This window comes from Pristiophorus japonicus, chromosome 5, assembly GCF_044704955.1.
Source record: "Pristiophorus japonicus isolate sPriJap1 chromosome 5, sPriJap1.hap1, whole genome shotgun sequence".
NCBI classification, from domain to species: domain Eukaryota; kingdom Metazoa; phylum Chordata; class Chondrichthyes; family Pristiophoridae; genus Pristiophorus; species Pristiophorus japonicus.
Window position 1 is genome coordinate 59102500 of NC_091981.1, and position 22007 is coordinate 59124506.

At 45.9% G+C, this 22007-nt stretch overlaps 1 protein-coding gene across 1 annotated transcript in view; it reads right to left on the reverse strand.

The window, feature by feature from the left end:
• The window catches only part of scgn (secretagogin, EF-hand calcium binding protein), an 82793-nt gene that overhangs the window by 50851 nt on the left and 9935 nt on the right, over window positions 1–22007 (reverse strand). The window contains exons 3-4 of the mRNA XM_070879868.1: window positions 6845–6937; window positions 3116–3205 (exon numbers count right to left, since the gene is read on the reverse strand). Coding sequence (XP_070735969.1) covers window positions 3116–3205; window positions 6845–6937 — 183 coding nt within the window. The remainder of the gene's footprint in view (window positions 1–3115; window positions 3206–6844; window positions 6938–22007) is intronic.

Here is a 22007-nt window from a genome sequence, read left to right on the forward strand (position 1 = left end):
AAGGACGTTGTGCTAGCGGCAGGAGCACACTTTGGGAATAGTTAAAGAGGGAAATCATTTATTTAAATCAGGGTCCCGCGCATCTTGCAGTACCACTCTGATTTTTGAACTCCCCAGCGCTTTGCTCACCACATGCTGAACTCTCACAGCACATTGTGGCTCCAAGTGGCAGGAAGGCCCCGTACTTACCCGAATGTAGAGCCATAAGGAGCAGGAGTGTTCCCCCGACCCGATATTAAAAGAATGCTGGGCCCTGTCCCCTGCCAGCCACCGATTCTACCCGACCTGACTACCAATCAACTCCGTCCCCAGCCAACGCTACCTCCCTCCAACCAACCATCACCCACCCCCCAAAAGCCCAAATGCTCCCCCCACCTTGCCAGCCGGAACTTCATTCGCCCGCCCCTCCTCACTTACCCGATCTTGCAGCGGCCCGATCTTCAGCCCAGATCTGCCGGTAGATTTGCGAGGCTCGCTGGAGCCAATGAAAAGCAACCCAATATTGGGGGTACTTCGAGTCTCACCATTCAGGCAGGGATCATACCCTGCATCTGAATTTCTAGGCCACTGTTTCAAGGGAGTCAGGTACTCCCAATACTTCACTTGTGGTCATTATTCATCTGTAAACCTTGACAGTAAGCATCAGACTATTCTATCACGTGGGGGTGAATCCGAACCAAACTTGATTTTACCCTCACCAACGTCTGCACAAGCACACTTCTAACGGGGCATGCTGCATGTTGCTCAGGAGCAGGACACCATGGTTGTTTGCTGTCCTCGATTGGCAGCATTTATTTTGTGGGTTAATGTCTGTGTAACAGTACTACAGACAAAAAAATAATACAAGTGCATCAAGTGTTCGGACATGAATGTCACAAAATTCTACCCCTTGTTGTCCTATCTGGCATGCCATCTGAGATTGGACGAAACTCATCACAAGATCAGTAGAAATTTGAAATTTTGGATTAGGAATTGGCTCCAATGCTGCAGATAAAAAGTTGTAGTTAACGAAGGTGCTTCAGCTTGGAGACATGTTACTACTGGTGTCGCCCAGGGATCGATCCGAGGCCCGCTATCTTCACGCTCTTTATTAATGACCTGGGACAGCGGTGTTGGGAGTATGGTAAGTAACTTTGCAGATGACACCAACATCTGTGCAATGGTTAAGACGATAGAGGAGTGCAATCAAATCTAAAAATATTTAGATGTGCTCTGGGAGTGGGCCACACATTGGTAAATGGCATTGAATTTAGATAAATGTAGTGTCAAACATGTTGGGCGGGCCAACACAGAATATACGTATAATTTGCTGGAACAATACTGAAAGAGGTCGCGTGAGAAAAAGATCTTGGTGTAATTATGCACAGATCAGTGAAGTTTCTTGACCAATGTAGAGAAACTATAGTAAAGCTAACAAGGTATTGGGTTGTATTAATAGAATAATTCAGTATTAATCAGAAGACACTATTTTGACACTGTTCAGACCGCACCTGGAGTACTGTGCCCTGTTTTGGTCCCCCACATATTAGGTGATGTTAGGAAAACGTCCAGAGGAGAACTACAAGAATGATTCTTAGCTTAAAAAACCTCAGCTACTCAGATAGGCTGATGGACATTGCTCTATTTACTTTAGAGCAGCGTAGACTTAGAAGTGACCAGACAGAGGTCTATAAAATAATTAAAGAAATGGATAGCATCTCTAGTGAATGATTATTCCAGTTTAAAAGATTGAGGATGATCAGGGGACATGAGTTTAACTATGTAAGTGTAGGAATAGACTGGTGGCTCGTCTTTTCCCAGGGGATTGTGAGCCTTAGAAATACATTGTCAGATGGTGTGGTGGGCGCTGACTCTCTGCATGCCTTCAAGAGGGAGCGGGACTGGTTCCTGACTGGGGCAGAGATCACAGAAGGTAAATGGCTTTATAGGTAACACTTGGCCCGTGTGATCTTCTGGACTGGTTTCGATTGCCTTGAGAGGGTTGGAGAGGAATTTTACAGAATATTTCTTCGCTTATTGGGGACGGGTTTTTTTTCTATATTTTTGTTTCACCCAGGAGATTGCATGGCTGCAGGACTGGGTGTGAGGGTGGGGAAGGAAGAAGAGTCTAGCCATGATGATTCAGCCATCGTGATGTGAGGCAATATTGATGGACCAGCTGGTATTTTCCTACCCGTCATTTTCATATGTTTGTATGTTATACTACTTATTAGAATCAACTTCATTATCAGTGTAAACAACAGCTGGGAAACCTTTCTGAACTGAAAATAAACAAGCCATTGTAAACAAGAACTTGGACTTCTAATTACATGTTGTGAAGTAAGCAGTTTAAGCACGGCTCTAACATGTAGCACTCATTTAACATCTATCTAATATCATTGTCACACTGCTAGAGCTAAATAAACAATCACATCTACAATATACTTTCCCCAAAAGGAAGGTGCTGAATTGGAACTGAAATAAAGTAGTGCCATTTCAGGACTGGTTTCATGACCATTTAAGTTGAAGCTGGTGATCGCTTTACCCGCCTGTTCTGCAGATACCCGCAGAGCTTTAGTGAAACACGATCATTATAACGTTTCCCATTCAAGGATGCCAAAAGTAATAAGGTATACTAATAAGCTAATTGCGTTATATTTTTAAATGGCAAGAATTGTAGAGATTTTAGCTTTGTAGTACTTTACAGATTTCAATTCTGTATGTTTGCATTGGACTGTGATTCAGTCGAATGATGAGTCTTGAGTGGAGCAGTGGATCCAGGAATAGAGATTCTGACCTGCATTAAAATAATAAACTAATGCTACACAACTCCAGGCCTGCCCCATACCACAAGGTGAGCAAAATCGTGCTAAATTGGATGATACTCAATTGATAGGTTCATAAATAGACAATTTCTCAGCCTGGTTGACAAAACCAGCTCTTAGATTCCATTGCCCCAAGTCTGCTCAAAGGAAATTAGTCTCTGCTCCAATGTAATAAATTAATGAAGTGCCTTGCAGCACTTGCTGACTGAAAACATGGATAAATTATGCCTAGGAGTTCTGTCCCATGGTTTATCATGAGACTATATGTACAGATCAGCCTCCATGTCAAGGCCCAAAGGCTGGTTACCTACCCGCATGAAATCCACACTATTGTCCAATGGAGTCTCACGTCGGAATAGCAGAAGAAAGTTCTCATCTTCTGGCAGGATCATGTTTGCCAACTGTGGAATTAGAAGATTGAATGTCAGATGACTAATACTTTATATATTTGTAGACACAAAGGAATCTTATTTGATTCTGTGGTGGGACTAGAGGATCAGTTTTAACGACTTAACACTGGAGCCATTGGTAAACATAGTGATTGGCCTCAGGAAAACAGGCAAAACTATTAATTTTTTTTGTTGAATTTACCACAGACACGATGGGCCAAATTACCTGCTTCTGTGCTGTATGATTCTGATTGGCACCAAGCATATGATCACAGAGTTAAGGTGGGCCAGAATCGTCCAAAATGCTTTGCCAATTTTTACATGTTCAGGTACTCTATCGTACAACTTCTTGCTGTTAGGCTTGTCCGGATCCCAAATACCATTGACCATTGAGAAGAATTGTGCAGGTGATACCACTGAACTGTGCATTCAAGATATAATTTTACAATGATAACGGCGATAGCAGAAAAATCACAAACAACATTGTTTGAATGTCAAAATGAATCCTTTCTCTTAGGTGATTTTTACACAACATCTGCAGCATTGGTGAGAAGTAGTTTAGTGCAATTATACATAGAAAACATAGAAAACAAGTGCAGGAGTAGGCCATTCGGCCCTTCGAGCCTGCACCGCCATTCAAAGTGTTCATGGCTGAACATGCAACTTCAGTACCCCATTCCTGCTTTCTCGCCATACCCCTTGATCCCCCTAGTAGTAAGGACTACATCTAACTCCTTTTTGAATATATTTAGTGAATTGGTCTCAACAACTTTCTGTGGTAGAGAATTCCACAGGTTCACCACTCTCTGGGTGAAGAAGTTTCTCCTCATCTCGGTCCTAAATGGCTTACCCCTTATCCTTAGACAGTGACCCCTGGTTCTGGACTTCCCCAACATTGGGAACATTTTTCCTGCATCTAACCTGTCTGAACCCATCAGAATTTTAAACGTTTCTATGAGATCCCCTCTCATTCTTCTCAACTCCAGTGGTCTCACCAAGGCCACAACTGGAGTATTCACATGGCAGACACGAGACTCCCAAAGCAAGCGCTCTACTCGGAACTCCTTCACAGCAAATGAGCCAAAGGTGGGTAGCGGAAACATTACAAGGGCACCCTCAATAGCATAAATGCAGCCTGACTCTAAAGTCAGGTCATGTGATGACACCACAGTGAAGCAGAGTGGGACTCACTACATTTAAACTGTTTAAAGTGAGGACGTAACTGTTATGTTTTCGGTGCGACTTTACAAACACACAGGCTCTAAGATGGCTGATAATGTCAGGGAGTCCTGTCAGGTGACTCCCTCTTTATTGTTGTAAACAGCAATGGCTGCAATGTCACAGTAGTCCACTGGGTGTAGCTATATATATATTACAGTAACCTAGTCATCTGCTACTGTACCATAGAAAGGAGATGAGGACCAGAGTTGGATAGAAATATTGCTTTGCATTCTGATTAAGGCCCTATAATCAAATCTTATGGGTGGCTAAATTGTATTCTACCCATATGTGCAATGTAGTTTTTATTTTCTGTTACTTGTCTGCACTGAGAAAATGTACTCAAGCTCTATCCTTGCCTTTGAAAAACATCCTAGTGAATTTCATTGAATATTCGCCCCACCTTGAAAAAACAAATTCCACGATGACGACCTTTACTGAATTAATGCAAAATCACACAAGTTAGCAATATAAAATGTAATGGGGTGGGATCAAAGGTTACACAGCACTGGGAGGGAGCGGAGAGCTCCTACTCGTTAAAATTTCATTTATCCAGTGCATGACCTATAAGAACATATATTCAGTGGAAAACATGAACTTAAAGAGGAAGTACGTTCAATGAATGGTCTCTTAATCCTAAACAATCCGAAGACTGCTAAAAAGGGTGGTGCTTCTGCCTTCCTCGCAGAGAGTTACACCTGAAGTGAGCACAAGCCATAGAATCAAGTTTACAGTGTTCTCCTAACTCTCACACATACTGCCTTAGAGCATGACTTCTTGCTGGGAGCGTGGGATCACTGAATTTAAACTGAGTGTTCCCTGTAGTTTAAAACTCTTCATTCTGTTAAGTCCTAATAGTTACCACTGTCTGGAACTCCCAATGTTGTGATGTGTGTTGATGCATTATGGATAGCAAACCCCATTCATCATGTCTATTCCCAGGTTGCCTCTCACAAGCATTATGAGAACAAGACACAAGAGAGCCTGAAAACAAGTAGATCATTAGATCCCATTATAGGCAATTTCCTTTTATACTCAATAGTAATTAATGGCACTTTAATATAATGTGACCCTTTAGGTATGGTGTGAAGGCATAACTTGGAACATGTGCTACCTGTTGAACCTATGCACATTAGTACCTGAAGATTCAGATGGGTTCTAAAGATTCCTACTTAAGATGGCACGGTGACACACCAATGTGTGAAGCCCATTCATGGCCGCGATTCGCATTTTAAAAGAATCTAGAGAAGAGTTTGCAGAGGCACCATTATACTTATTTAATAATTTGTTAGAAAAAGGTGTAATGGCAGAGGACATACTTAAATGGTAAAGCAGAACCAAACAAGGTAGAAATTGCTTAGAATTTGTTACAATGATGGCTGGTGATAGTGAGACTCCTTCTTGAGGAATACAAAAAGAGTAGGCCATTCAGCCTCTCAAGCCTGTTCCGCCACTCAATTAGATCATGGCTGATCGCTATCATAATTCCATTTACCTGCTTTGGCTCCATATCCCATAATATTCATGTCCAACAAAAATCTAGCAATCTCAGTTTTGAAATTTACAATTTACCTAGCCTCAACAGCTTTGTGAAAGAAAGAGAGTTCCAGATTTCCACTACCCTTTGTGTGAAGAATGCTTTCTGACAGCACCCCTGAAAAGCCTAGTTTAATTTTACGGTTATGCCCCTTGTTCTGACTCCAACACCAGAGGAAATAGTTCCTCTCAATCTACCCTAGCATCTCCTTTAATCATCTTAATCATCATAGGCGGTCCCTCGAAACGAGGATGACTTGCTTCCACGCCAAAAAAAAAGGATGAGTTCACAGGTTTTTCAAAAGCAGAATCTGAACTACATCCTCAAGGGTGTGGATTTTTTTAACGTGTGGTGACCATTTCACACCAGCCACTACACGGGCTTGACAGAGCTAGGTCTTGGTCCAGTGGCAAGGATTACTCAAGATAACTGGAGACCTGCTCTGCTGCACGGACCCAGTGCGCACACATATCACAGTGTGAGCTGGCCCGTGCTGCCCCTGGGCCCCTGGCCCTGAACTCACGCCTCCCTTGGGCCCCGATCACATCCCTCTACAATGTCTTGCCGCTCCTCCGCCCCGATCTCATCGCTTCTGCTGCTCCTGCCCACGCTCCAACCTGGACCTTGCTGACGTCTCTCTTCGTTGCCGTTGCCCTCCTGCACCAGCTCGCGCTGTACCTTGTAGTGGCCTTCACGCTGCTCCTAAGCCGACATTCGCCGCTCCTTTTATGGGCCCGACCTGCCGCTGATGGTCTCTCGCACCTCAAATGCATCACCCCAGAATCCTGTATATTCAAGGGAATACAAGCCCAGTGTATGCAATCGGTCCTCATAATTTATCTGCATGACTCACACTACAGACACAGAGCCAGGGCCAGTAGTAACACTTGATTTACCTCCTGGATTTGCAGCCTCCCATCGGCAGTGACATCATATGCTGACATAAATCGCTCTTTCATTTTCTGGACCTTTCCAGCACTCAGGTCGTCCTGTGAAAGCCAAGTATGATAGACACAAAGTTGTTAGAATTCAATCAATTTCCAAGACACAATCACACACGATTTGCCAACTGCCGGCTAATTTGATTAAGACTCTGCAGTCATCGCTACAACTGCTATGGCCCTTTGAGCCATGCACTTTAGTGCTAGTGTATCGTGTGTGTCCATTTCTTCAGATAACTATCTATGGCAACACATTAACATCAGCTCCCTTCACACTGATACGTTGTGGCATATTCTAAACCAAACAATTCTAGGTGTCACACACGACTGAAGTTTCTGTGATTTTTGCCATAAACTGGACGGCAGTTTCTCTGTTTTGCTGTCATGCAGGGAATTCTCTTTGATGATTCTAACATCTGTGTCGGCCTATGTAGGTACCTGAGTATTGTAGTACATGGAACAGTCTCAAAGGTTTAATGTAGGCCACTACTGCCCGATCCTGGGGGGAGGGGAAATGGCAGCCGCCACCAATTTTGGCTGGGTGGTAGCAGTGCCGATGTCCACTCTCGTGAAAATTATGTAAATTATGCAGATTGTGACGTCAGCGAGTGTGCAACACTCAATTTGCCATTTTCAACTTTGCCACTCAACATACCGGCAGGCCTTAACTGCGACCAGCTGAGCAAGCGTTGACCAGCAGGAAGGAGGCTCCAGCAGTGATATTTAAAGGAATCATCAGCAACAACGTGCAGCTGACATGTTTCTTCAGTTTGCATGGCCCTATGGAACTTTCTGCAATTCTAGCAGCTTTATAAACTTCTTTCAAGGTCCTAAAGTAGCGGACAAGTGGAGAACGCTTACATTCTTACTTGAAAGCTGCAGCTCACAACAATTGCTCTTAGTCATGGGGCTCTACTTGCAGTCCCCCTCGCGCTAGAGTATCTTCGGGAGGGGAGCAGAGGCAGTGAAGAGGAGAAGATGCGCGCATCGGGAGGAGAAGGGACAAGAGGATGCTCAACAGTGTCATGTATCTCACACTACTGTATATAACTGTATCTTACCATGCTATACATGACTGTAACCAGATATGACCTGTAACCACAAGCATACTTTACCACCAGGGGTGCATTTGCAGGAGACACTGCATACCTGTTCCTCACAGGTATATAAAGGTAGGTCTCAGGCAAGTGTGGCACTCGAGAGCTGTGAAATAAAGGTGCAGGTCCTTTGTGTGACCTTGACTTCGGCATGTGCCTCGTGTAAGTCTGTACTGCAGGGACAGGACTTTACAAACAGGAGGCCTTACCCACCTAGGGTCTTCAGAGAGCACGTCTCTTATATCCACTTAAATGAGGAGCAATGTGTTAGGGGGCTCCGCTTCAGCAAGGAGTTGGTCACAGAACTCTGCCACCTCCTGCAACCAGACCTGCAGCCTGAGAGCAGTGTGACCACGGCTCTCCCAGTGGCAGTCAAGGTGACCGCGACCCTCAATTTCTTCGCCAGTTGATCCGTCCAATCTGCAGCAGGAGACACAGATAACATCTTCCAGTTTGCCATCCATCTTTGCATCCAGAAGGTCACTGAGGCTCTCTAGACCAGGAGAAGGGCCTGCATTTTCTTCTCTCTGAGCAGAGAACCAGGCCAAGCACATATGGCTTTGCCAGGATAGCTGGCTTCCCCATGGTGCAGGGCGCCATCGACTGTACTCACGCGCTGCATAACAATCCTGAGATCTTCTGTAACTAGAAAGGCTAGCCCTCATTTAATGTGCAATTATTGAGCAACCATGCCCAGCACTTCCTGATGGTCAATGCTTGCTCTCCTGGCAGCAGTCATGATGCCTTCAACCCAATCATGGCTACTCGGAGACAAGGGATAACTGCTCTGCACTTGGCTCATGACTCCCCTCTGCAACCCTACCACTCATGCCCAGCACTCATATAATGAGAGCCATGCTGCCACCAGGAACATCATCGAGCAGACCATCAGGCTGCTGAACCAATAGTTCTGCTCCCTTGACCACTTGGGAAGCGCCCTCCAGTACTCAGCGGAGCGGGTGTCCCATTTCCTGGTGGTCTGCTGCATGCTTCACAACTTGGTCATCATGAGGAGGCAGCCCTGGCCAGTAGGGACTGCGGGACCATCTCAGGAAGAGGAAGAGGGAGAGTAGGAGGAGGAGGACGAGGAGGAAGAGGAAGAAGGGAGCAGGCAGGCAGGCATGGGCTGTCCGTGAACTCCTCATCAGACTTTGATTCCAATGAATGAAACCCCAGATCCCCGTTGCTCACCACATCCCCATCAATCACATCCCCATCATACCATTTCTCTGTCAGGGAATATAACAGCGTCCTCCTGTGCATAAAGCTGAAATTAGACTCACCACATAACAAAGATTCCAAACAAAATTATTAAATATATCAAGAACTAATTCACACACACCATATCAACTAATCACCCTTGTGCAATCCCTTCGTGCCGGTCACTCGGGTGCCCTTTCCTGCTCTTGTGCTCCGATGAAGTGCTCCCAAAGTGGCTGCAGCATGGCTGGTGGAATGCTGCTGAGTGTCCATGGGGGAGACTTCAGATTGCCTTGCAGGATGACCTCGAGCAGATCTGGACCTAAAAGGCCCGGCTGTAGACTGCACCATCTTGGCATGGGCAGCAGCAGTCTGGCCTGGCTGGCTGACAGACAGCAGCAAGGGTACTGACGGAGTAGGAATGCTGTCATCCTGAGTGAGGATAGCAGGTTCCTGCTCCACAGACCCACTGCCACTCCCCCGGGGCGGTGTTTCAGCATTCCTAGCAATCTGTTGAATGACATATTGCTGGCCTGCCGTGCCACCCTGCAAGCCCCTTTTGACACTGGTAAACCCAGCCATGACAGCAGCAGTCTGAACTTGGGCGGCAACACGCTGAGACTGTGTGAGAGCAGTCTGATTTTGTGTGGCATAAAGCTGAGACTGCAGGACAACAGTCTGCGCTTCCGCTACAGCACTAAGAGGGTGGGTCGCTTCCACCTGTGCTGCAATGGCAGACGCGACATCGCCCATCACACGTAGCATCATGTCTGGGTCAACATGGTGTCTTCAGGAGTTGTCCATCATTTCCAGCATGGAAATCATAGGCTCCAAGCTCTGTGCAAAGCCCCGACCAATGTTGGAAACGGACTCCTCCATACTCCTTGACATTGCCAAGAGGCTCTCTGGCAGGCTTGCTGTTGCACTTAGCAATTCAGTGTGCATGTCCATCATCCTTCTTCTAAAGGCCACTCTATTGAGGTCCTCACCTGAGTAGCGTGCAGCAGAACTCGCAGGTGAATTTGCCCTCTGGAGAGCTGGCCCCCGAGCTACCCTATCCCTCTGGCCTTGATGCAGTCCACTCGTGCCCGGTGCCTCATACTATGCAGATCCAGCATCTACACTACCCTCTAAAGTATGCACAGTGCCAGTTTCTGAGCTGGTGTCTGTGAGTGTCAGATGCAGTGACGCTGTGTCGTCTTCTTCTCCGCCCTCGCTCTCCTCCATCACATCGGGGACAGACTCTGCAGCTGACAGGACTTGGTTGTCTGAAAACAGAAAGGCTCAAGAGTCAGGTTATGTCAGCGGGGGGGAGGGAGGAAGCAAGATATGCATGCATATGGCATCAGCAGCTTTTAAGTGAGAAGCGATTGTGGGATGAGGGGGAAGTGGGATGTGAGAAGAAGGATTAGGAATGAGCATACTGTTATTGTCCCCAAGGGCTTCAACCTCGCCCGTTGCCACGGCCTCGATGAATTCCTGTCCAATGATATCAAGCACCCTCTCTCTTCCAGTTGGCTCAAGGCCTGTATGGCAGTTTGCCCACCCCACCCCCCACCCCCACCCCCCCCACGACCTCCACCTGTCTGCCGTTGCTCCTGGTGATTGTGCGTGATCTTAGCCTGGAAGAGAAAAGGAAGTGTGTCAGTGAATGTGGTGCAATATGTTTGGGTGATGTGGTTGCCATAGTTGAATAGCTGTCAGTGTGTGCAAGGTGTGAGATGTGGGTGCGAGTGTTCCAACAGTGGTAAGGTTGTGAGAGTGAAGTGAAGCTATAATTATGAGGTCTGAGTGGTGAAAGGTAGAGATTGTTGGCAAGGTGTGGTGCATTGAACTGTGTATGATGCTTGTGATGCAGATGGGTGGGATATACATTTGCTGAAGCCTTCACTCACCTTGACCAGCCGTGCGAAGTCAGTAAACTTCTTGCGGCATTGGATGGAGGACCTGGGGACCACATTGGTGGCAGGCCTTCATTGGATATCTCCCACCACAGCCTTCTGTACGTATGGGCCGATGGCTTCCTGCCGGCTTGCAGGAAGAGGACAGCCCGCCTCCTCTTCATGGCCACTATCAGTGCCTCCAGAGCCAGGTCTGAGAAGCATCTTGCTCTCTCCCTCTGCTGAGGCTCAGCCATCTCTTCGTAGTTGCTTGTGCTTCCAAGTGGAGTTCCAAGTGGAATGACAATGAGGTGTTTTCGGGCCATATCCAATTTCTGGGCCTACATTTCTTAACTTGCTGATCTTTCATTTAAAGTGCAGACTTATGGTAAACCAGTAATATAAATGAAACAATGCTGCTGATCTCAGAGGCCACACAGGATATCAAAAGAAGTGCTTTTCTTAGGCATATCGAATACCACTATACAAAGACATGCATATACAGTGCAACATGGGAACAGGCCACTCAGCCTAAACAGCCCTGTCAGCGTTTACCCTCCATGCGAGCCTTACACCATCATCCCTTTTGTCAATTGAATCACTCCTCCCCTCCACCCTATCACACACCTTACCCTGTGTTCTTTCCTCCCCGCCCCCTTTTGCTTGGCTCTGTATTTGCTTAAAAACTGCGTTCATCTCTAACTGATGAAAGGTCATCGAGCTGAAACATTAATGCTGTTTCTGCACGGATGCTGCCTGACCTGCTGAGTGCTTTGCAGTATTTTCTGTTTATTTTTATGTCAATTTCATCAGGCAGCCTTCTGCAGTGATGCTTCCTAAAGTCAGGCTTCACAATGAAGGCAGTCATTTTCCAAACTGCTGTGTGTGGGGCCTCCTCCAGAAATACTGATGTGCTCCTGACAACCATCACCATCATAACATCAGAAAGACAGCATCAGCTACCTAAAGCAAAACACTACTGGCATTGCAGAAAACACAATATGCAGTAACAGATGTAATGTGCTAATAATTTAATAAATGCAGAAAAATACAGAAAATGTATTACACTGGCAGAAATGGGAGAATCTTTACTTACCAACGTGCTGGGAGCAAGGAGTCCGGTAGCACATTGGAAACCCGTTAGTCTGGACTTCCCCGCATGCTGTGGAGATTTAATTCCACAACCTGTGTCTTGCAGCGTTGACAGGTTCCCTGCCCGGAGGTCAGCCTGATTGATAGACTTGACTTCCAGTCGGGTAGGGAACGCTCCAGAGGAGGCCGGAACAACCAACCCTGGGAAAGAATACGATCACTGACCCTGGGTTAGGGGACGGGGTGCATCGATCACGGGGGCATCCGATCCCCGACACCAAGAGGGGAATAAGAACATAACATAAGAACATAAGAAGTAGGAGCAGGAATAGGCCATATGGCCCCTCGAGCCTGCTCCGCCATTTAATAAGATCATGGCTGATCTGATCATGGATTCAACCCCACTTCCCCACCCGCTCCCCATAACCCATTATCCCCTCATCGTTTAAGAAACTGTCTATTTCTGTCTTAAATTTATTCAATGTCCCAGCTTCCACAGCTCTCTGAGGCAGCGGATTCCACAGATTAACAACCCTATGAGAGAAGAAATTTCTCCTCATCTTTGTTTTAAATGGGCGGCCCCTTATTCTAAGATCATGCCCTCTAGTTCTAGTTTCCCCCCCATCAGTGGAAACATCTGATCCCCAACCCCAGGGGGACCAATCCCTGACCCCGAGAGGTGGGGGGCACGGTGTGATGATGAGGGAGCTTGGGGGGCTGGGAGGAAGCAATCCTGCTCACCTGGCCCACAGGGAGTGCACCCCGAGGCTGTCCTTACCTCACTGCAACTGCCAGGTTTCCCGAAGCCCGGGAATCCCAGCCGGCCACAGTAAATCCTGCATAGCAGGTTAAATCCGAGGATTCCAGCCTACTTAACATATTTAAAATTCCGACCCGCCTCCTAGAAGCAGGTTGGTTGCCCACTCTTTGTAGCGCCTCGGGTAAAACCCGGAAGTTGGTGGGTTGGAGCAGGCTTCAAGACAATGACACGCTACATATTTTTGTCCATTTAATCCCCACCCCCCCCACCACCCACACCCACCCCATTCACTCACCCATGTTAAAATTCCCATTCTAACTTCATGGACCTCGTGGGGAAATCTTTCAATTAACATATAATGGATCTTTGTAGGCATGTTGATAGCAAGTCACTAAAGCTCACCACTGTTATCCTTATCTCGGAATTCTCCATTTGGTATTTCATACAAACTTCCTGCTAACATCCTGCTGCAATACTATGTGATAGTTACTGAAGACTGCTTTGCTCTTGCAGTTTTTTCCACAAAATTCATTTACGCCGTTTAATCTTTCTCCTTAGCTTGAAGTAGGAACCTTGTTCTCCGCATCACTTCCCTTTAAAGTCACCCCCACAGCATGTTTTGCCCACGTGGATCTCTGTCCATAAATACTGATGCCAAACTGACAAACAGGAACTGACAGCCATTGTCATCTTTGGAATAGAACCACAGAGCAGGATTCCTTTCAGAACTCCCGCAGCTATTTGAAAAATTGAAATCGAGCTTATTCTTACAAATTGAAAATTGATTTTCATTTCCATTTTACATAATGCGCACTTATTTTCAGTAACATTCAAAATGAACAGTCGATGACTACGTGCATCTGCTTTCGAGGTAAGCTTCTGTCCTTTTTGGATGGGGGGAGGGATTATGATTTTGTGCTAACAGTAAGGAAAGTGAATGGTACCGAATAGAACACCTATTTTTCTAACTCTTTGTTGGCCTTCATATATTCCCACGTTAGCTGCTGGACTGAAAGCTAACTCTAGGATAATGGCTCATCCAATTTTGAACCAGAAAGACAAGGAAATTTTAACCTCAAAAAACAGGTGGGTTTGCGTCAGGCGGGAGGTTAAAGTGTTAGAAATCTGAATCCTAACCCCAACCCACCCACTTCTGGTTTAAAGGAAGGTGGGTCGGGGGGCGGGAAGCTTACCCGCTCTCCAAGGAGACAGGTTGGCACTTTAAATATGACAATGAGGCTGGAAGCCTCAGATTTAACCTGGTTTGCAGGTTTAACTGTGGCAGGCCGGGGTTCCAAGACATCTGGCAGCTGCAGCGAGGAGACGACAGCCTTGGAGAGCACTCCTTGTGGGTCGGGAGGGGCTTTGGTGGCCTCCTAGCACCCTCAACCCCGATACAAACCTCCCTGGGATTGGACCCCTTCCTGGTATCAGTCTACCTCCATCTCCCACCCCTGGGATCTTCCTCCACTTAGGGCAGTCTTTGGCCAAGGATTCCCAGGTGTCGGTGAAGATGTTGCACTTCATCAAGGAGGCTTTGAGGGTGTTCTTGAAATGTTTCTTCTGCTCACCTGGGGCTCGCTTGCCATATAGGAGTTCCGTGTAGAGCGCTTACTTTGGGAGTCTTGTGTCGGCCATGCGGATGGTGTGGCCCGCCCAACGGAGCTGGTTAAATGTGGTCAGTGCTTCGATGCTGGGAATGTTGGCCAAGTCGAGAACACTGACATTGGTTCATCTATCCTCCAAGGGGATTTGCAGGATCTTGCAGAGACATCATTGATGGTATTTCCCCAGTGATTTGAGGTGTCTGCTGTATATGGTCCACGTCTCTGAGCCATACAAGAAGACGGGTATCACCACAGCACTGTAGACCATAAACTTGGTGCCAGATTTGAGGGCCTGATCCTCGAACACTCTCTTCCTCAGGTGACCGAAGGCTGCCCTGGCGCACTGGAGGCAGTGTTGGACCTCGTCATCGATGTCTGCCCTTGCTGATAGTAGGCTCCCGAGATATGGAAAGTGGTCCACGTTGTCCAATGCTGCGCCGTGGATTTTGATGACTGGGGGGGGCAGTGTTGTGTGGCGGGGTCAGGTTGGTGGAGGACCTTTGTCTTACGGATGTTTAGTGTAAGGCCCATGCTCTCATACACCTCAGTGAAGATGTTGACGATGGCTTGGAGTTCAGCCTCTGAGTGTGTGCAATCGCAAGTGTCGTCCGCATACTGTAGTTCGACGACAGAGGATGGGACGGTCTTGGATCTCGCCTGGAGGTGACGAAGATTGAACAGGTTCTCACTGGTTCTATAGTTTAGTTCCACTCCAGCGGAGAGCTTGTTGAGCATGAGATGGAGCATTGCAGCGAGGAAGATCGAGAAGAGGGTTGACGCAACGATGCAGCCCTGCTTGACCCCAGTCCGGATGTGGATTGGGTCTGTGGTGGATCCGTTAGTCAAGATCACGGTTTGCATGTCGTCGTGGACCAGGCGGAGGATGGTGACAAACTTTTGGGGGCAGCCGAAACAGCAGAGGACGCTCCATAGTCCCTCGCGGTTAACAGTGTCAAAGGCCTTTGTGAGGTCAAAGAAGGCCATGTACAAGGGTTGGTGCTGTTCCCTGCACTTCTCTGGCAGTTGTCACACTGTAAAGATCATGTCCGTTGTACCCGGTAGCGGACGGAATCCACACTGTGACTGCGGGAGGAGCTCCTCAGCCACAGGGAGAAGACAGTTGAGGAGGATTCTAATGATGACTTTTCCAGTGGCCTACAACAGGGATATTTCTCTGTAGTTACCGTAGTCGGAGTTGTTCCCTTTTTTAAAGATGGTCATGTTTACGGCATCTCTGAGATTTCCAGGTATGCACTCCTCCTTCCAGAGGACAGAGATGAGGTCATGCATTTGAGCCAATAGTGCCTCTCTGCTATACTTTAGTGCCTCAGCAGGGATTCCATTTTCTCCTGATGAAAAAGCAACAACCCAACTCAGGAGCAGCAAAGCAGCTCTACAAATGGCTGAAGGCCGAGGTCCAACAAAAAACCCGCGACCTAAAGAATAGATCGTGGTGGAGAAAGCACAAGGGATTCAGCAGCTGGCTGACAGCTATGACGTGCAAGGATTCTTCACCGCAGTCAAGTCCACCTACGGCCCAAGCATCCACGGCCCCTCCCCACTGCTGGCCAAGAACGGGGAGACACTCATCAAGGACACCAAGGCAGTCAGGGCCCGCTGGAAGGAGCACTTCAAAGATCTTCTTAATCGAAACCCTGCCTTTGACACGAGTGTCCTCGACTCCATCCTGTAGCATGCTACCCGCCACCACCTCAGCAATACCCCAGCACTGTACGGGGCAGAAAAGGCCATCCGTCAGCTCAAGAACAACAAGGCATCAATTCTTGTGAATAAAATACCTAGCTACTGAAGTCCTCGCGACACTTCACACATTATATGGAGAAATTCAGATTCTGAATGCCAAATTTTATGAATTTGCACTCCTGGTACAGAGGTTCACCAGCTGTGAGTGCATGTCGAAATTCAGGTGTGGAGATCAGTATCCTTCTGGGAGAATTAATCTGTAAAATTACCCCTTAATTTACCTGTATTTTTTTATCAACAATAATAATATTCACAAGGTATGATGAATGTAGAATCAGAAGTAAAAGTGCTAACTCATAGAATACCTAAGGATTGATGTCTTAACTAGGTGTATAGTATATTTATATAATGCGTATGTACTTATATAATGCACACACACACACACACACACACACACACAAAACCATGATCAGACCCCATCTTGATCACTGCTTTCAGTTCTGGGCACCACACCTGAAGAAGGATATATTGGTCATGGAAGGGGTACCATGAAGATTCAGAATGATATTAGGGCTTAAAGAGTTAAATTATGAGGACAGGTTACATAAATTTGGATATATTCCCTTAAATTAAATCAGTTGAGGGGTTATTTGATTTAGGTCTTTAAAATGATAAAGGGATTTGATAGGGTCAAGTCGGGTAAATGGCATTGAACTACAGATCAACCATTTTCTAATTGAATGGCGGAACAGGCTCAAAAGGTGGAATCGTCTAAGCTTTGTTCTACTAGCATATAATTACACACACAAACATATATATATATATTTACACACACACAGATAACATACACATACATATAGACATATATACATAGCAGGCCAATTTCATTTGTTTAAAATAAACCAGTAAGTTGGTGCCATTAAACTGATTAAAAAGCAGGTGGGGAGGACAGATTGAAAGCAATTGAAAAAAAGAATTGTTATGAAGCATGTCCAACCAAATGGAAATAAATTATATTTTAGTTGATAGTTCTCATAGATCTTGGTATAGTCCTGGTTGTAGTTAAATGCCAGCTAATGTACAGCAAAATCTCATTTAGCGAAGCTGCATACAAGTGCAGTAGTGGATTTTCAACTAATTTAATTAGAATTTTAAGCCTTATTATATCTTATTAATGCACTTTTTGGATCCCGTTTTCTTCCTGTTTCTCCTGAAAGCACAGACTCTCGCTGCAGTTTAGTCCACCGCTGCCAGCAGCTCTGGGACCTCACGCACATCAGCCAGAGTGCTGCTCTGCTGGCAGCTCTGGGACCTCACACACATCAGCCAGAGTGCTGCTCTGCTGGCAGCTCTGGGACCTCACACACATCAGTTAGAGTGCTGCTCTGCTGGAAATTAGCTTTTCAATTAAGGGGCAGATGTCATAAATTTGTTTTGTTGCCACTGAGTGACATGTAATGGGAGTGGGTATAAGGAATTCAGCTGCCAAAGGTGAATTTGGGTGTACCCACATTCCCAATAAAGCACTCTGGGTTGTGTGAAACTTTGAACCAATAGCACCAACTTGATATTTTTAATTGACAGACAATTGGCAGTAGGATCACAACACTCATGATCAGAAACCAATCTCTGAACCTCTGACTTCTCTAAAAAAAACATGGCATAGATTAGAATTTGTGCAAAATGAATGGCTTTCTCCATGAGTTGTGATGTTATCCACAAACATTTCAAAGCCATTCCAAACTTCTCTAACAAGATATGACACATTACACTGATAAAAATGCAGAGGACAATGTAGCGTGACAGCAGGCAGTCAGAGTTCATGTCACTCATGAGTCAGAAGTCCTGTAAGAGAAAGTTAGATCTTTCACTCTGTAAACCACCGCTGGCATAGTACATTATACCTTTTAGTACAGTCATTATGCAAAATGCACCACTCCCAACAGGTAGCCTCAGTGGGAGAGTGCAGATCATAGAAACATAGAAACATAGAAACATAGAAAATAGGTGCAGGAGTAGATCATTCGGCCCTTCTAGCCTGCACCGCCATTCAATGAGTTCATGGCTGAACATGCAACTTCAGTACCCCATTCCTGCTTTCTCGCCATACCCCTTGATCCCCCTAGTAGTAAGGACTTCATCTAACTCCTTTTTGAATATATTTAGTGAATTGGCATCAACAACTTTCTGTGGTAGAGAATTCCACAGGTTCACCACTCTCTGGGTGAAGAAGTTTCTCCTCATCTCGGTCCTAAATGGCTTACCCCTTATCCTTAGACTGTGACCCCTGGTTCTGGACTTCCCCAACATTGGGAACATTCTTCCTGCATCTAACTTGTCTCAACCCATCAGAATTTTAAACGTTTCTATGAGGTCCCCTCTCATTCTTCTGAACTCCAGTGAATACAAGCCCAGTTGATCCAGTCTTTCTTGATAGGTCAGTCCCGCCATCCCGGGAATGAGTCTGGTGAACCTTCGCTGCACTCCCTCAATAGCAAGAATGTGCTTCCTCAAGTTAGGAGACCAAAACTGTACACAATACTCCAGGTGTGGCCTCACCAAGGCCCTGTATAACTGTAGCAACACCTACCTGCCCCTGTACTCAAATCCCCTCGCTATGAAGGCCAACATGCCATTTGCTTTCTTAATCGCCTGCTGTACCTGCATGCCAACCTTCAATGACTGATGTACCATGACACCCAGGTCTCGTTGCACCTCCCCTTTTCCTAATCTGTCACCATTCAGATAATAGTCTGTCTCTCTGTTTTTACCACCAAAGTGGATAACCTCACATTTATCCACATTATACTTCATCTGCCATGCATTTGCCCACTCAACTAACCTATCCAAGTCACTCTGCAGCCTCAAAGCAGTCACCTCGCAGCTCACACCGCCACCCAACTTAGTGTCATCCGCAAATTTGGAGATACTACATTTAATCCCCTCGTCCAAATCATTAATGTACAGTGTAAACAGCTGGGGCCCCAGCACAGAACCTTGCGGTGCCCCACTAGTCACTGCCTGCCATTCTGAAAAGTACCCATTTACTCCTACTCTTTGCTTCCTGTCTGACAACCAGTTCTCAATCCATGTCAGCACACTACCCCCAATCCCATGTGCTTTAACTTTGCACATTAATCTCTTGTGTGGGACCTTGTCGAAAGCCTTCTGAAAGTCCAAATATACCACATCAACTGGTTCTCCCTTGTCCACTCCACTGGAAACATCCTCAAAAAATTCCAGAAGATTTGTCAAGCATGATTTCCCTTTCACAAATCCATGCTGACTTGGACCTATCATGTCACCTCTTTCCAAATGCGCTGCTATGACATCCTTAATAATTGATTCCATCATTTTACCCACAACCGATGTCAGGCTGACCAGTCTATAATTCCCTGTTTTCTCTCTCCCTCCTTTTTTAAAAAGTTGGGTTACATTGGCTACCCTCCACTCCATAGGAACTGATCCAGAGTCAATGGAATGTTGGAAAATGACTGTCAATGCATCCGCTATTTCCAAGGCCACCTCCTTAAGTACTCTGGGATGCAGTCCATCAGGCCCTGGGGATTTATCGGCCTTCAATCCCATCAATTTCCCCAACACAATTTCCCGACTAATAAGAATTTCCCTCAGTTCCTCCTCCTTACTAGACCCTCTGACCCCTTTTATATCCGGAAGGTTGTTTGTGTCCTCCTTAGTGAATACCGAACCAAAGTACTTGTTCAATTGGTCTGCCATTTCTTTGTTCCCCGTTATGACTTCCCCTGATTCTGACTGCAGGGGACCTACGTTTATCTTTACTAACCTTTTTCTCTTTACATAGCTATAGAAACTTTTGCAATCCGTCTTAATGTTCCCTGCAAGCTTCTTCTCGTACTCCATTTTCCCTGCCCTAATCAAACCCTTTGTCCTCCTCTGCTGAGTTCTAAATTTCTCCCAGTCCCCGGGTTCGCTGCTATTTCTGGCCAATTTGTATGCCACTTTCTTGGCTTTAATACTATCCCTGATTTCCCTTGATAGCCACGGTTGAGCCACCTTCCCTTTTTTATTTTTACGCCAGACAGGAATGTACAATTGTTGTAGTTCATCCATGCGGTCTCTAAATGTCTGCCATTGCCCATCCACAGTCAACCCCTTAAGAATCATTCGCCAATCTCTCCTAGCCAATTCATGCCTCATACCTTCAAAGTTACCCTTCTTTAAATTCTGGACCATGGTCTCTGAATTAACTGTTTCATTCTCCATCCTAATGCAGAATTCCACCATATTATGGTCACTCTTCCCCAAGGGGCCTCGCACAACGAGATTGCTAATTAATCCTCTCTCATTACACAACATCCAGTCTAAGATGGCCTCCCCCCTAGTTGGTTCCTCAACATATTGGTCTGGAAAACCATCCCTTATGCACTCCAGGAAATCCTCCTCCACCGTATTGCTTCCAGTTTGGTTAGCCCAATCTATGTGCATATTAAAATCACCCATTATAACTGCTGCACCTTTATTGCATGCACCCCTAATTTCCTGTTTGATGCCCTCCCCAACATCACTACTACTGTTTGGAGGTCATAGAATCGGAGCTAAATTGCTGCAGATCTATCTCCAACTCATGCTCCCTTTTGATATGGCTCCCTGTTGGGAGAGTGAGATCAGTGCATTTATTCCATTGCCCTATTAGTCACATTTTATAGAAAATTCTTGAAAGGTGTGCCAAGTGACATTGAAGGTAGTGTTAAATCAGCATGGTGCCTATTATTTCAAAAGGTTATTCATCATAGTTTTTGTTTAACAAGTAACCAGTAAAAAAAAGGAAAATGAATTAAACAATTTCCACAGCAACATTTTTACAATGTTACAATTATGTTGACAGCAGCTAGTCCATGTCAACACTAAGTACCTTAGAAAGAAAGAAATATAGTGCACTTCAGGATGTCCCAAAGCACTTCACAACCAATGAATTACTTTTGAAAGGTAGTCACTGTCCTAATGTAGGCAAACATGGCTGCCAATTTGAGCACCGAAAGGTTCCACAAACAGTAAAAGTGAGAATAATAACCAGTTAATTTGTTTTTGGTAGTGTTGGTTGAGGGATGAAAGAACACTGGGAGAAATCTCTGTTCCTCCAATAATGCCATGGATCTTTTGTATCCACCTGTGATGGTAACCAATGCTGTTTAAATAACAAATATTAACTTTATTTTTAGTTTTGCATCAAAAAATGAAGGACTTGCACGTATAATCGATACTGAAACTTCAAGGGGGTGCTGTCTTTTGAATGGGATGTTAAACAGAGGTCCTGTCTGCCTACGATGCTCCCACGACCCTCATGATAAAATAGCCTGCCAGCAACTCATTATTCAGACACACACACACACACATAATATAGCCACTTGGACATCATCATCACAGGCAGTCCTTTGAACGAGGATGACTTGCTTCCATGCCAAAAAGAATGAGTTCACAGGTGTTTCAGTCAAGGGATCTAATATTCCAGGTCCTGAACTACATCCGGAAGGGTGGAAGATGGCTGTGCGTGGATTTTTTTAACGTGTGGTGGCTGTTGCACACCAGCCACCACACGGGCTTGACAGGGTTAGGTCTTGGTCCAGTGGCAAGGGTTATCCAAGACGACTGGAGACCTGCTCTGCTGAACAGACTTCGTGTGTACATATATCACAGTGTGGGCTGGCCCGTGCTGCCCCTGGGCCCCTGGCCCCGAACTCACGCCTCTCCTGGGCCCCGATCACATTTCCCCACCGTCTCTCGCTGCTCCTGCTGTAT